At 38.4% G+C, this 13319-nt stretch overlaps 1 protein-coding gene across 2 annotated transcripts in view; it reads left to right on the top strand.

Annotated features, from left to right (window-relative positions):
* Positions 1-9295, top strand: part of ELL2 (elongation factor for RNA polymerase II 2) — a 76298-nt gene extending 67003 nt beyond the window's left edge. For both annotated transcript variants that reach the window (XM_078005000.1, XM_001094059.5), the window contains 4 exons: positions 677-740; positions 5409-5580; positions 7545-7589; positions 7707-9295. In XM_078005000.1, the coding sequence (XP_077861126.1) occupies positions 677-740; positions 5409-5580; positions 7545-7589; positions 7707-7823 (398 nt within the window). In that variant the 3' untranslated portion in view covers positions 7824-9295. The remainder of the gene's footprint in view (positions 1-676; positions 741-5408; positions 5581-7544; positions 7590-7706) is intronic.
* The last annotated feature ends 4024 nt before the right edge of the window (positions 9296-13319 follow it).

Genomic DNA, 13319 nt, shown 5'->3' with positions numbered 1-13319 from the left:
TAAGCAAATGGAATACTGAGGGATTTACATACTTTCACTGTGTAGCCATAATGTTTAGCACTTTTTTTGTCCTTAAAAAAAAGAAAAATCTGTTTAGTGTTATGAGTGCTAGAGATTACAGGAATATAAATCGACATTCAATAATACCTTATTTTAAATTACTTTGAACCAATGGGAAAACTTTCTACCCAATTCCAGTGTCTGCATACAAAAAAGGGAGGCAATAAAAATACAGTGACCAAAGCAGTCTGCTACCTGACTCTATTGTCTCATCCGCCTTGTTTGAATCCCATGAAAAGTAGATGTTGATGTAAAATTTGTATCTCCCATTGTCTGGCTGCATCTGCCACCACAGTCTTTGAATTGCTGGGCAGATGCCACAACTGTTGTTGAAAGAATAGAAGATTGACCTTGGGTTAAGATGGAATTCCTTTATTGTGCAGACACTGCAGTAGCCAGGGTGCTTTAAATGCCTGGCGTCGGTTCTGCTGGCGCTGGTCATAGGGCCTCTATTGTTCGTGTTCAATTGTATTCCTTGCTCACTGTTGCTTATTGAGATGGAAGAATAGAATTTGAGGAAAAGTGTTCCAGATGTTTCTAATCTATTTTAGAATTACAGGCATTTGATAACCTTCCTGGTTGATGAATGCTCTGATTTTGTTTTTTTTCTTTGTAGGAGTTAAAGAGGATTGCACTGCCTCCATGGAACCTTCAGCAATTGAACTCCCAGATTATTTGATGTAAGTTCATATGTCTGCCAATGGAGAGAGCGACTTAATTTTAGAAACTTTGCAAGTTCTTTTCCCATAATTTGCAAATCAGAAAAGTAAGAAGTTCCAGAAATAGAGTCCTGGAGCCACCTCTGCAATTGAAAGGCTGCCATTTAGCCTGCCCGTCCCAAATCTACCCTTGTCTGCATGAGCAGGTTGTGCCTCCCTCCGCTCTGAGTTGTGTTCATTGGTCTTTAACTATAGAGAAGCCTGTCCTTTGTTCCGGGGCCTGGCTAAGCATTTGATTGTGAAAGATTTTAGGGATCTGACTCTTCAAAGCTGACAGTCTATCAATGCCCAGTCATTCACTTGGGTCCCCCAAAGGGATGGTTTATTGCTGACAAAGTGCTTGAACCTCTGCACATAATAATACAAAGTGTTAAGATAGACTGATTTTTATTTAAGTAAAGTTCTGCCCTCAATTTAATTTTTAGAGGAGAGAAGAGTAAAATCTGATCATTTCAATTTAGTAATGGTTATAATGTTTTCTTGTTGTGACAAGTTGCTAAATGCTGAGCTGGGGACATTTTTGTAACTGGCTATCACAGAAATTATAACTTGGACACATAATTCTAGCTTTTTTACAGAATAAAAGGTTTCTGTAAGAAGAAAATAGGCCGGGCGCGGTGGCTCAAGCCTGTAATCCCAGCACTTTGGGAGGCCGAGACGGGTGGATCACGAGGTCAGGAGATCGAGACCATCCTGGCTAACACAGTGAAACCCCGTCTCTACTAAAAAATACAAAAAAAACTAGCCAGGCGAGGTGGCGGGCGCCTGTAGTCCCAGCTACTCCGGAGGCTGAGGCAGGAGAATGGCCTGAACCCGGGAGGCGGAGCTTGCAGTGAGCTGAGATCCGGCCACTGCACTCCAGCAAGGGGGACAGAGTGAGACTCCGTCTCAAAAAAAAAAAAAAGAAGAAAATAATTAAGTTGCAGGAGCCTGGAAAAATGGAGAGGGAAAGAGCAAACAAATCGGACTTTGAATAGCTTTGAACAAATGTGCAAAATAGCTAGAATGAGAAGGGAAAATGGAATCTGGGCTGTCTGAACACTTTTCTTCTATTAGTAGCATCTCATGGTGGACAATGTTAAACTATGTTGTTTAGCCCTTTTCATTTCCAGAGTAAAGATCATTTTAGATTTAAAATGTGTTACTTCTGCTTAACAGTAGTGTGAAAGCTATACTTATTGGGGAATGATATAGTATGAAACCATAATGCTGGTTATCATCTCTTAACTAACAGGAACTTGAGAAACCTTGCTGAGTACCCTCTCATCTGAGGTAGTGTATGTAATGGTTTTAGAGTTCTGTAGGAGGGCCTTGAAAGGCAGCTATGACCTACCACTTAGTTGGCCCAGGAAGGGTCCATTGTCTGCAGCCAGGCTTCCAGGACAGCCTCTGGCTCTGCTGCCGAGGGGGTTCACCTCTTTAACTGCAAACCACTTCTCCTTAGAAGTCTTTAAATGTCAACCCCCTTGAATAACAACTGCCAATGCAGTGCTCTTGTTCTTTTTTGATGGATTTTGAATTCTTTTTTATAATAGTGACATACACTTATTATATACAACAAAATCATGTAGGGAAACTAAAAAATAATGCTAAACTTTTCCCCATGGATTCAAGACTGTTGTGTTTTGCCAAGTTCATTAGTTAATCCCTCCTTTTTTTGTTTTTGAGACAGAATTTCGCTCTTGTTGCCCAGGCTGGAGTGCAATGGTGCGACCTCAGCTCACTGCAACCTCCACCTCCAGGGTTCAAGTGGAGCCTCCCAAGTTGCTGGGATTACAGGTGCCCACTACCATGCCCGGGTAATTTTTTGTACTTTTAGTAGAGATGAGGTTTCACCATGTTGGCCAGGCTAGTCTCAAACTCCTGACCTCAGGTGATCCACCCACCTCAAGCCTCACAAAGTGCTGGGATTACAGGCGTGAGCCTGGCCTTAATTCCATATTTAAAAGGTTTTTTTTTTCAGGTTACTTATCTAAGGATGGTTCCTGGATCTGCCTCAGTGCATTTCTGCATGTTTGTCATGTTTCTAGTACTATGTGATTGTTTGCTTAATTTATTTAAATAAACACAATTTATATGTAGCAAATTTTCTAAAAATAGTTAAAAAGCATGGATTTTCAGAAAAATTACCAAAACTACAGAACTTAAGTTGCCTCATAAGAAAACTAAAGGGATATACTATAAAACCTAAATGATCGAGGCCGGGCGCGATGGCTCACGCCTGTAATCCCAGCACTTTGGGAGGTCGAGGCAGGCGGTCATGAGGTCAGGAGATTGAGACCATCCTGGCTAACATGGTGAAACCCCGTCTTGACTGAAAATACAAAAAATTAGCCGGGCATGGTGGCGGGCACCTGTGGTCTCAGCTACTCGGGAGGCTGAGGCAGGAGAATGGCATGAACCCAGGAGGCGGAGCTTGCAGTGAGCCGAGATGCAGTGAGCCGAGATGGCACCACTGCACTCCAGCCTGGGCGACAGAGCAAGACTCCATCTCAAAAAAATAAATAAAAATAAATAAATAAAACCTAAATGATCAACCTTTGAATAATTCATACTTAACCAAAATATTTCTAATTTTTATGTAATAAGACTACTTTTACTTGTAGTTAAGCTGTCAAAACTTATTAAAATTTTTTCCATCACCACATAAAGAGCCAACTGTAGAACTACAACAATTTTTCGTAAAAGTAGGGAAACTTTTTTCTTAAAAATGCCAGTGTAACCAAATAATTTCTTCTAGAATAGCAACACAGTTGTTGACCACACAATTGTGGTCACTGAATAATTTCCCTAAGGAAATTATTAAATAAAATACTGAAGGTGTGATTTTGAGAAAGCATGATAAATATATAACAAATTAAGTCTGAGTTTCAAGATCAGTTTAGCTGTGTTGCTAATATATGCTTATCCCCAGGGACCTCTTTTTACACCGGGGCTCCCTCTGGTGTACAGTCAATACAGCCCATGCCCAGGAAGGACTGCTTCACTGCTTGGCTGGCAGTGTGCCTTTTATAGCTAAGACACCAGAAGGGCAGCTTTACATCAGCGGACTATCACTGTTTCAATTACACTTAGAAAATTAAACCTCTACACTGTCTAACTCAGCATGAATAAAAATATTAATGAGGACACTAAGTTTGCTCACTGCATCACTTTTCTCACATTTCCTGCTAAGCATCTGTGATATTAGCAATTTAAATGAACTGATGGGCTTATATAAGACCATTTGGAGAGGACTGAACTCCAAGATTTTATGGCAGTGAAGAATATATGTGTATCCCCAAGGGGCATCCTGAAGCTCCTACCACCTGCCTGAAATTGCTTTGAAATCTCAATTTTTATTTCAAAAACTCAAGGGAATTTTGCATTAATGACAGGAACACAGAGTGCAGAGAACCAGGCCAGATCCTTATGTGATCCCAGTTCCCAGATCTACAAATAAGTAATACTGTAATAGGCCAGGCACAGTGGCTCATACCTGTAATCCTAGCACTTTGGGAGGCTGAGGTGGGTGGATCACTTGGGGTGAGGGGTTCAAGACCAGACTGGGCAACATGACAAAACCCTGTCTCTACTAAAAATACAAAACTTAGCAGGTGTGGTGGCATGCACCTGTAATCCCAGCTACTCAGGAGGCTGAGGCACGAGAATCAGTTGAGCCCAGGAGGTAGAGGTTGCAGTGAGCTGAGATGGCGCCACTGCCCTCCAGCCTGGGCGACAGAGCAAGACTCCATCTCAAAAAAAAAAAAAAAGTAATACTGTAATGCTAAGTTTAATAATAAAATGCTGTTTTAATTTATTTATTATTGAATAAACCGATGCTCTAGGAAAATGGTCTTCTCTCACCAGTTAAGAGTAATTCATATCCCAAAGTAAAACACAGATTTATGGCATTTTATTAAGAAAGTAAGTTAAACTAATAGTACAACACTGGCTTCTGTTCAACATAGTATGACATTTAAATGTTTGAAAAGAACTAGAGAAATATGCCTTTTTTTGGTCTAACCCTCATTTTACAGAATGGTTGGTAATTTCCCTTTCATACTTTATATATTTGCTTGGTCAGAAATATGAGGAAAGGGACAGAGGAAGCAAGCCTGAGGCACCTTGTTGAAGATGTCTGCTGGCAGCATGTCTGAAAGGCCAAGCAACAGACTGCCTCTCATAAAGCAGTAGGTCCAGAGAGAGCTTTGACTTTCAGCACTCAGTGACTGCATGACATTCTCCTGGTTTCACATTACCCATTGAGTCCTTCTGTCTCTCTGTGACTTGTAACAGATGGGTTAGCATCTACCATTAGTGTGGTAGTGAATTATCTTGGATAGAGAAAGATTCAGGAGACTAGATCTGTGTAAATACTGTTTTCTTTTTACTTAGTTGCATTTTAGTTCCATTGCCACCATGTCTTTACCACATTTACTCTCCTTCGTTGAAGCTCTCAAACTCTGTGTAATAATTTTACCTGAAGATGTTTGGAGGAGTGACCTAGCAGCCAACCAGTGGCAGAGTGGCATTAAACATTAGTGACACATGCATGGATCTAATCTCTAAATATTTGGTTTAAATCTCAGACTTGTGTAATCATGTTTATTGGATAGCTACTCTCCATTTGTCTTTTTTTCTTATTAGAAAATATATCGCTATTGTCTCCTATGAGCAACGCCAGAATTATAAGGATGACTTCAATGCAGAGTATGATGAGTACAGAGCTTTGCATGCCAGGATGGAGACTGTAGCTAGAAGATTTATCAAACTAGATGCACAAAGAAAGCGCCTTTCTCCAGGCTCAAAAGAGTATCAGGTAAATGGATTTGTAACTAGATGGACTGACTTTCATATTTTACCTTCTTTCTTTCCCTGCCCTGCTCAACCTCAGCCGTCACAGAGTAAGCACTTAGAGTAAGCACTCTTGCAGACCAGCCTCACTGCTGCTTTAGGAAACTAAATATTTGAAATAGTTCTTGAAAATAAATTAACATAGTAAACCTGTATTTCTACCAGTGGAAAAAAACCTTGTGCCACTATAACATATCACATATTGAGAAAAATACCAAACACAACTAAATAGGAAAAAAAGTTGTATCTTGAGATTCAGCTAAACATTTGATTAATTACACTGCCAACTTAGACTACAGCTCAGAGGTCTGGTGCTATCCCAAAACAGTGCTATTTCAAGTATTTTTCTTTAAACCTCAATCTGAGATAGAATAGGGAAGATATAGGAAATAAAGAGGGCTTAATACACAGATATTTGGGGTTTAAGTAAAGAAGTTTGGTGCTTCTAGCTACAAAGACTGATCTTTGTTAACCAGTCTTACTCTGTTTTCACTTTCCTACTTGAAGTAGTAATATTACTACCACTGACAAAGAGCAGGAGATGCCTCACCTGTCTCCTGATTGTTTTTTGTAGTTCTTAGCAAAGGGATTGATTGAAATGAGTATTTCCCTCCCATGTGGGCTAGATAACTTTGTCACACTTCACGGACACAGATGGTATAGTGGTGCCTCTGTCCCAGCCCACTACCACTGTTCAGGCTGGAACCTACGGGAGACAATGGATGAGTTTTCCCACAACAATGAACAGCCTGAGAGCATTTGTGTCCTAGAGATTCATTATATCTTCTACTAGAGGGCCTTAATCTTTTTCAATAAGCTGGTGAGAGTTATAGGAGACTGTGCCAGAAGAATCGGTGTTCAGAGGTGCAAGAGGTTGGTGATATGGTGGTTTGGGGTTTATTTTTTTCTATATAGTCATTTATCAATGTATATAATTATACTGAAACTAGAATGTAATTCCAAGGATTACTTGGTTAGGAGTGGTTAACGTTTGTGTGGCCTTGGGCAAGTTACTTAATGCCTTTTTGCCTTGAATTCCCCATCCATAAAATGGGATAATCATTGAGTTGTGAGGAATAAACATAAGTAAGCATGAGTAAAGTGCCTGAATCCATGCCTGGTACTTGGTACATACATTAGGCTATTATCTCCCCAGGCACCTGACCCCCCCACACCAACCCCCACAGAAAATCACTGTTACTGATTTCCAGTGTATTCTTTCGGAAGTGTTTAAGTGTGTGGTATGTGCATGTGTGTACACATGGTATAAAATGTACGTACATTTATACACAAGTAATTTCAACATATATGCCATATTTAACTGAATCTAAGGTTTCTTCATTTGTAAGATGTACCATTGTTTTATGTCCCAATAACTTAAATTATGATACATTATTATTTGTACTGGTTTCATTAAAATGGGGAGAAATGAGCATCTTGCAAGTAATGAAATTCTTAGAATACTATTCTGTTTTTCTTTTTTAAACAAATGGTACCAAGCTGTCCATATTGTTCAGCACTTTCCTTTTTTCTCTAAACAATATAATGCATCTTAGAGAATATTTTTATATCGGTACATAAAGCACTTTCCCATGTTTTAATGGCCTCTTAGTATCCTTTGTATAGATTGACGGACATTTCAATTTTGTTTACTGTCTTTTGCTTTACAAACAGCGCTATAGTGAATAATCTTGTATATGCGTCATTCACTGAGGGGCAAGTATGTCCATAGGATAAGTAGAATTGCTGAGTCAATTTTGCATCGACTATTTTGGTAGCTGTTGCCAAGTTGCCTTCCATAAAGATTGTTTCAAGTTATATTCCCACAGTCAACATTTCCTATACTCTTGCTAAATGCATGTTAGCTGTTTGTATTGCCACACACAAAAGAAGTTATTCTCTTCTGATTTCTAATATTTAATTTTATAGAATGTTCATGAAGAAGTCTTACAAGAATATCAGAAGATAAAGCAGGTAGGTATCGTCACTGTTGATTTTCTGACCTGTGGTTGAAAAATGTTGTAAATTCTGCAACCTCATTCCTCACCGTTCTGTTTTTGTTTTTGTTTTTGTTTTTTTTATCATCTGCAGTCTAGTCCCAATTACCATGAAGAAAAATACAGATGTGAATATCTTCATAACAAGCTGGCTCACATCAAAAGGCTAATAGGTGAATTTGACCAACAGCAAGCAGAGTCATGGCCCTAGAACTCTGCTTGGACCAGAAGATGTGAATAAACTTAAGCTTATTTATTTAAAATTCCAAATGAGTTGCTCTAGATTCTAAAAAGGTGAAACTTTGGCTGTTTCAGGATTAGTAAACTTGAGTTACTTTTTCTTTTCCATTTTACTTTGCTTCCCTGCATTTCGAAGCTGCTCTTTCTGGTCCTCCCCACCACCCCACCCCCAAGACTTGTGTTTGTTAATAGAAATAATTTTTTAGGTATTGGGGATCCATTGTCTATATTTCAAATCAGTTTTTTTCCTCAAAAACTTGTGTTTGTTATTAGAAATGATTTTTTAGATATTGGGGATCCAGTGTCCACACTTAAAAGTTGTATGTGTTTTAAAAACAACAACAGTGATGTGCAAGGTGAAATGCTTTTGGATAAACGTAAGCCTATTTTCTGACCTTTCTTAATGCAAACTCTTTGCCTTAAATGGTAGAATATTTAGAAATTTGCACAAAATTTAAAAAAAATAAACATTGTCTTGGAGGGTTAAAAAATAGAAAGATGTATGTGTATAGATTCACATACACATATGTATATACAGGCTGACTTGATCTAGAACATTAAATCCGCCCTGCAAGTTAACCCCCCATTGCAATGGTTGCCTTAAGGTGTTTGCTAGTTGTATACATAGTGTGGTTAATCATTAGCTACACTGCTTCCCACTTGATTAGAGCAATGGGAAGCATATTGTGGCCTACCAGCATCTGGAAGTGTGTGCTCGATCTGTATGTGTGCAGAGGTGGTGTGGATGTGAGCGTGCATGAAGGAAAAAAAGCTGCTACTCCTAGTAGGCCAAACGCTCAGGTTAAACAACTGACGAGTGTTACTGTAGGGTGTTTTTTTGTTTTTGTTTTTGTTTTCTATCAAATTGCTAATTTTGTTGTGGAAGACAAAAGCATTTCCATTTCAACGAGTTTGTCAGCTTTATTAATGTTGGGCAAAAATTGATATGTCATGAAAATGAAACAGATCTATAGTTTTGGGACAAAATTATAAAATTAAATGTGTAGGTAACCTATTTATATACTGCTATAAAGTATTTTTTGAAGAGAGATATGCAAAGAAGCTATTACCTACATAAGATGTATATTTAAAGATTTTTTTTTCATCCTGGTGCCAGGAATATAAAAAAGAGTGGATATATTTAACCATAACATACTGTGATTCATCAAACAGCACAAACTTTCATTTCATGGAGTTTATCTGTTGACGTTGATTTAAACTGTCACTTGTTTTATCATGTGGGAACATAAGTTATGTGGTCAAAAATACAAGGATTTTGAACTAATGTTGATTCAAGTTGTATTGTCTTATTGTATTGTCTTTTCAAAGTGCTGCCAGTTGAAAAGGGAAGCATTATGTTTACAAATCTGTTTTGAAATGTTTGCCAAAATTTTGGTAGTGTCTTTAATAAAGATGTTTGTCTCCAGCATCCAGAAAAATAAATAACTTTGTTGTGTATCACTGTAAACCAGAAAAATGTTGGTTATCTAGAAAACTTGAGAGAGCATGTAGATTAACTTTTCTCTTTGGGGTTCTTCTAAAACATTAACTGGAAAGATTAGATAATATACTAAAATATACGGAAGTATACAGACTAAAGACTGAAACAAGACCCTTTTGCACTACCACTCTATAACATTACCGCAGAAATTTTGTTTCTATGTAGCATAGACCTCCTAAGGAATTCTGTTTCTTTTAGCATTGAGATCCCTGGTGCTCTTTTTTTTACCTCAGAATTGGTACAATCATTATTAAACGTTAATTTATTTCAAACTTTTTAATTGAAAAAAGGAAAGGGAAGCTTAATTGGGGATAAATTCAGGCATCATATTATTATGATAGAGTCTCATGAGGGGTTTGTCTATAGGTAATGAACTCATTGGTGTTATTTCTTGGACATCTTGGCCTTTTAATCGAAGACTGTGTGCTGCTATTTGCTATCAGCAAGGTTTCTCAAAAGCAAAAGGTGCTTGGACCACTTGGATCACCTGAGTTAGAATCTCTAGGTATAGGGCCTAAGTATCTGCATTTTCACTGGTTTCCTGTAGGTGACTTTTGCAAGCTAAAGTATGAGAACCATTGACTTAGATGTAGCTCTAAACTTTTAGGTCTGTAAATCTTGAAATGTTGAACTGAAGGTCAACTGTTGGCTTTTTTTTTTTAATGTCCATCATGTAAGCAGGTGCAAATCACTTTTCCCCTTTGCATGATCTGAGGCACCTCCTCAGTTGTTTCACTGCCAGCTCTTATTTCAGAACCTGTTTACAAACAAGCCTTCCAGTTGGTGAATGGTTAGCCATTGGAGCTCCTACCCTGTACATCAGCACATCTGGTTTACAAGTTGGGTAACAATGAAAGCTGGAGATGCTAAATGGAAATCCAGCAATGCATACCCTTAGACCTGATCACATACCAGTAAAAGCCTTAATTTAGATGTTAGTTGTATGTGTTGGACAGATCCTTGCAAAAAGTGTGTCTATTAGTTGTAAATTTGAAAGTTATAAATCTCTGAATCTGCCATTATCCAAGTTTCATCCCTTTTGAAGATGAGGCATGAGCCTATTAAAATATTTATAATCATTTTCCATCTCCTACTGCAAGACCTTTAGATTCTTAAAAATGATTACTATAGGAATAGTGGCCACTTAATGTCAGTTACTCTGGTGGAAGAATTTTTTTTTTTCTCTTCTTTTTGGGAAGGATGGTGTAAAAAATAGCAAGATTAGAGAATGAGTTGTATAGTTTTTTCTATCACATTTCATCTAAAATGATTTGAAGGACTTTTGAAGATTTTTACCAACATCCTTAAATCAACTCCAGATTGAATGAACAACTGATTTAAAACAAACTAAGAACATTAACTAGATGTGGGCTTTTTAAAATATATAGGTATTGCATTTCCTACCTTGTTATTTATTCCACTTTGAATACTTTAGAGGGGTTAACTTTCAACTCTTTAAGTAGTAACGGATGTTTTATACTTGTTCTCACAAAATTGTTATGGTCAGTTTATATCATTGCTCCATGCATTGATTATAAAAATTCAGTATTAATTTTTTCTCTGATTGATCTTATAAGCTTTAGAGTTTTCTCTTATAAAGTGTTTCACCTTATTATGTAAAACAAATGCCTGCTTGCATATTGGAAGATGTTGAAATTAGTTTTAGACAAAAATGGTCCATCAGTTCAGACACTCTGCTTGGATGCCTTACCCTTTTCATTAGTGCATTCTTTGCTTCTGAAACTTGGCAGAAACTCGTTAGCCAGTCCACTGCCTTTCTGAAAATGTGTGGAGTCACGTATGCTTGGTATATGCCTTTACTACTTTTAAAGTTCTACAGTTTATTACTTGCCCAAGTATTACTAAATCCTTTTCTTACATGTACTGGATGGAGAAAAAATTATAGCCAGCACTTTGAGAGGAAAGTTTTCGGAAACGATATTAACTGGCACTACTAACTGAAGGCCACAGAAGATGCTATCAATGTTATTTGTAACCTGAAGATTGAACAAGGCTGTGAGGCTCATTTCAAACTATTTTGAGGTGTTAAATTATATATATGCTGTTTCTCAGCTGTTCCACTCAAACCGTGTTAGGACTCTCAAAGGTAAAATGTCACAGGGGCATTTCAGTTGTTACTGAGCTCAGCAGCTGTGGTGGCCCCTGTTCTACACCAATTTCAGTTCAATAAAAATGTTAACTTTGCAATTCTGGTATTTGTTTTTCCTTTGTCTCATTTCAAGCCTCTTTGTCTTAAAAACAAACAAAAAAAAAGCCCATGACAAAGTATTCACAGAGCTATTACTTGTTAGGGCTCTAGGAAGTGGGAGCAGGGAATTTGCTCCACGGAGCTGCCTTTTTGTAAAGTGCAGGACATGCCCTCCAGGGGCAACTTCTACTAGGGGAACAATAATCATATTTACCATTTATTGAGGGTTTCCCCTTTGTTACACATTTTTGCTGCATTATCCCATTTCTCCTCACCACCTGTTATCTCCATTTTACAGGTGGGTAAACTAAGTCATAAAGAAGTTAAGAAACTTGCCTCTCACACAGCTAGTAAATGGCAGAGCCTGGGAAGTCTGACCGCAGCATCTGTATTCCTAACCACTTCTCCATCGTGGGCCTCATATGTTTATATAGGATAAGACTAATCTTTTCAAAGTGACAATTCCAGTGATACCACATAGGCTAGATAAGTCCTTTTGGTTCCAAAGGCTAGAATGTGGGGGTCGGAGTGATTTCTAGTGGATTATTTTGGGGGAGTTGATTTATTGGAAATCACAGAATACATTTGAAGGGAGACTGGCACACTTTTTGAGAAAAGGTTGTTTCCCCTGTGTTCGCTTTACTTTCAAAAGTGTACAATGTTAACAATGGGGTATTTGAAAGTGGGCGGCGGAGGTAGGAGGGAAGGGTACAGTCTTGTAATCATATCATTTTCTCTTCATACCAAAAGGCTATCTCAGGAACAGACTCCAGCTTAGGAGTATTCAGTCTGAGAAGACGTAAGGGCATTCTCCCAGCTGAATCCTTAACCTCCAGTTTCTAAAAATCTTCTGAAGGAATAATGTAGGAGGAAGGGAAGAAAGCCTCAATCAAACATTGGTATTAAAAACCCAGAGTGAGTAATGTGGGCGGTGCCTCTGGTCATATTTACGAGAAGCCTCAAGGATGAGTGAGTTTCACAACATCGGGACTATGAGGAGCCCTCCCTAGTCCCTTCTCCCACTGGACCTTCAACAGGCTCCTGTCCTCAGCTGTAAAATGAAAATACGCTTTTCTTACTGAAGCATGGAAGGGTTTCACTATTGTTTATAAAAGCACTTGGGAATTCTGTGAAAAAAAATCGTTCTTTAAACTACAGATTATCTGCTGAATGCAAGAAGGAGTGTTGAAGCATTACTTTCCATGTGAGAATGAATTCATTTTGACTGATTGCAAAGGGGACAAAGGCAGAAGCTAGAGGTTTCAAGGTGAGATGCTGGGTTTGTTTTATTGAATGCTGGGTGTACGCGTACCTGCTCTACTGGTTTTACCTTTCTGAGACTGGGACAGGAAGCTGACAGTGGTAGTGGAAGTAGGAGGCTCTGATATGATTGCTTAATTCTCAAGTTAGGGATCAGATGATTCTGCCAGGTGCAATGGTGGAGATGTGTCATTTCAATTCCTGCCTGCCTCATTCAACTGACCAACCTGGCTGGTTTTTCTTACTGTAATTAAATGGTTGGTACAATGTGAGCATTTGTAGATGGACAATAAGAACTTCACATCTGTCTAGGACTATAAATGTAGAAGTGTGCTTCCTGCAGATGAGCCCACAGAATTAGCCAGCATGTTTGAGTTCTACAGCTGGGGCTTCTAGAAGCATGCTGACTGCCCTTCCATACTTCCTGAGTTCCAAATAGGCTTACAGAATCCCACTATGGAGTACATGGATAGCATGATCTACCTTACCAGTCTCGC

The sequence above is a fragment of the Macaca mulatta genome, chromosome 6 (genome assembly GCF_049350105.2).
Source record: "Macaca mulatta isolate MMU2019108-1 chromosome 6, T2T-MMU8v2.0, whole genome shotgun sequence".
Lineage (NCBI taxonomy): Eukaryota > Metazoa > Chordata > Mammalia > Primates > Cercopithecidae > Macaca > Macaca mulatta.
The sequence above is the reverse complement of the archived record's forward strand: the minus strand, read 5'-3'. Positions and strand labels throughout refer to the sequence as shown.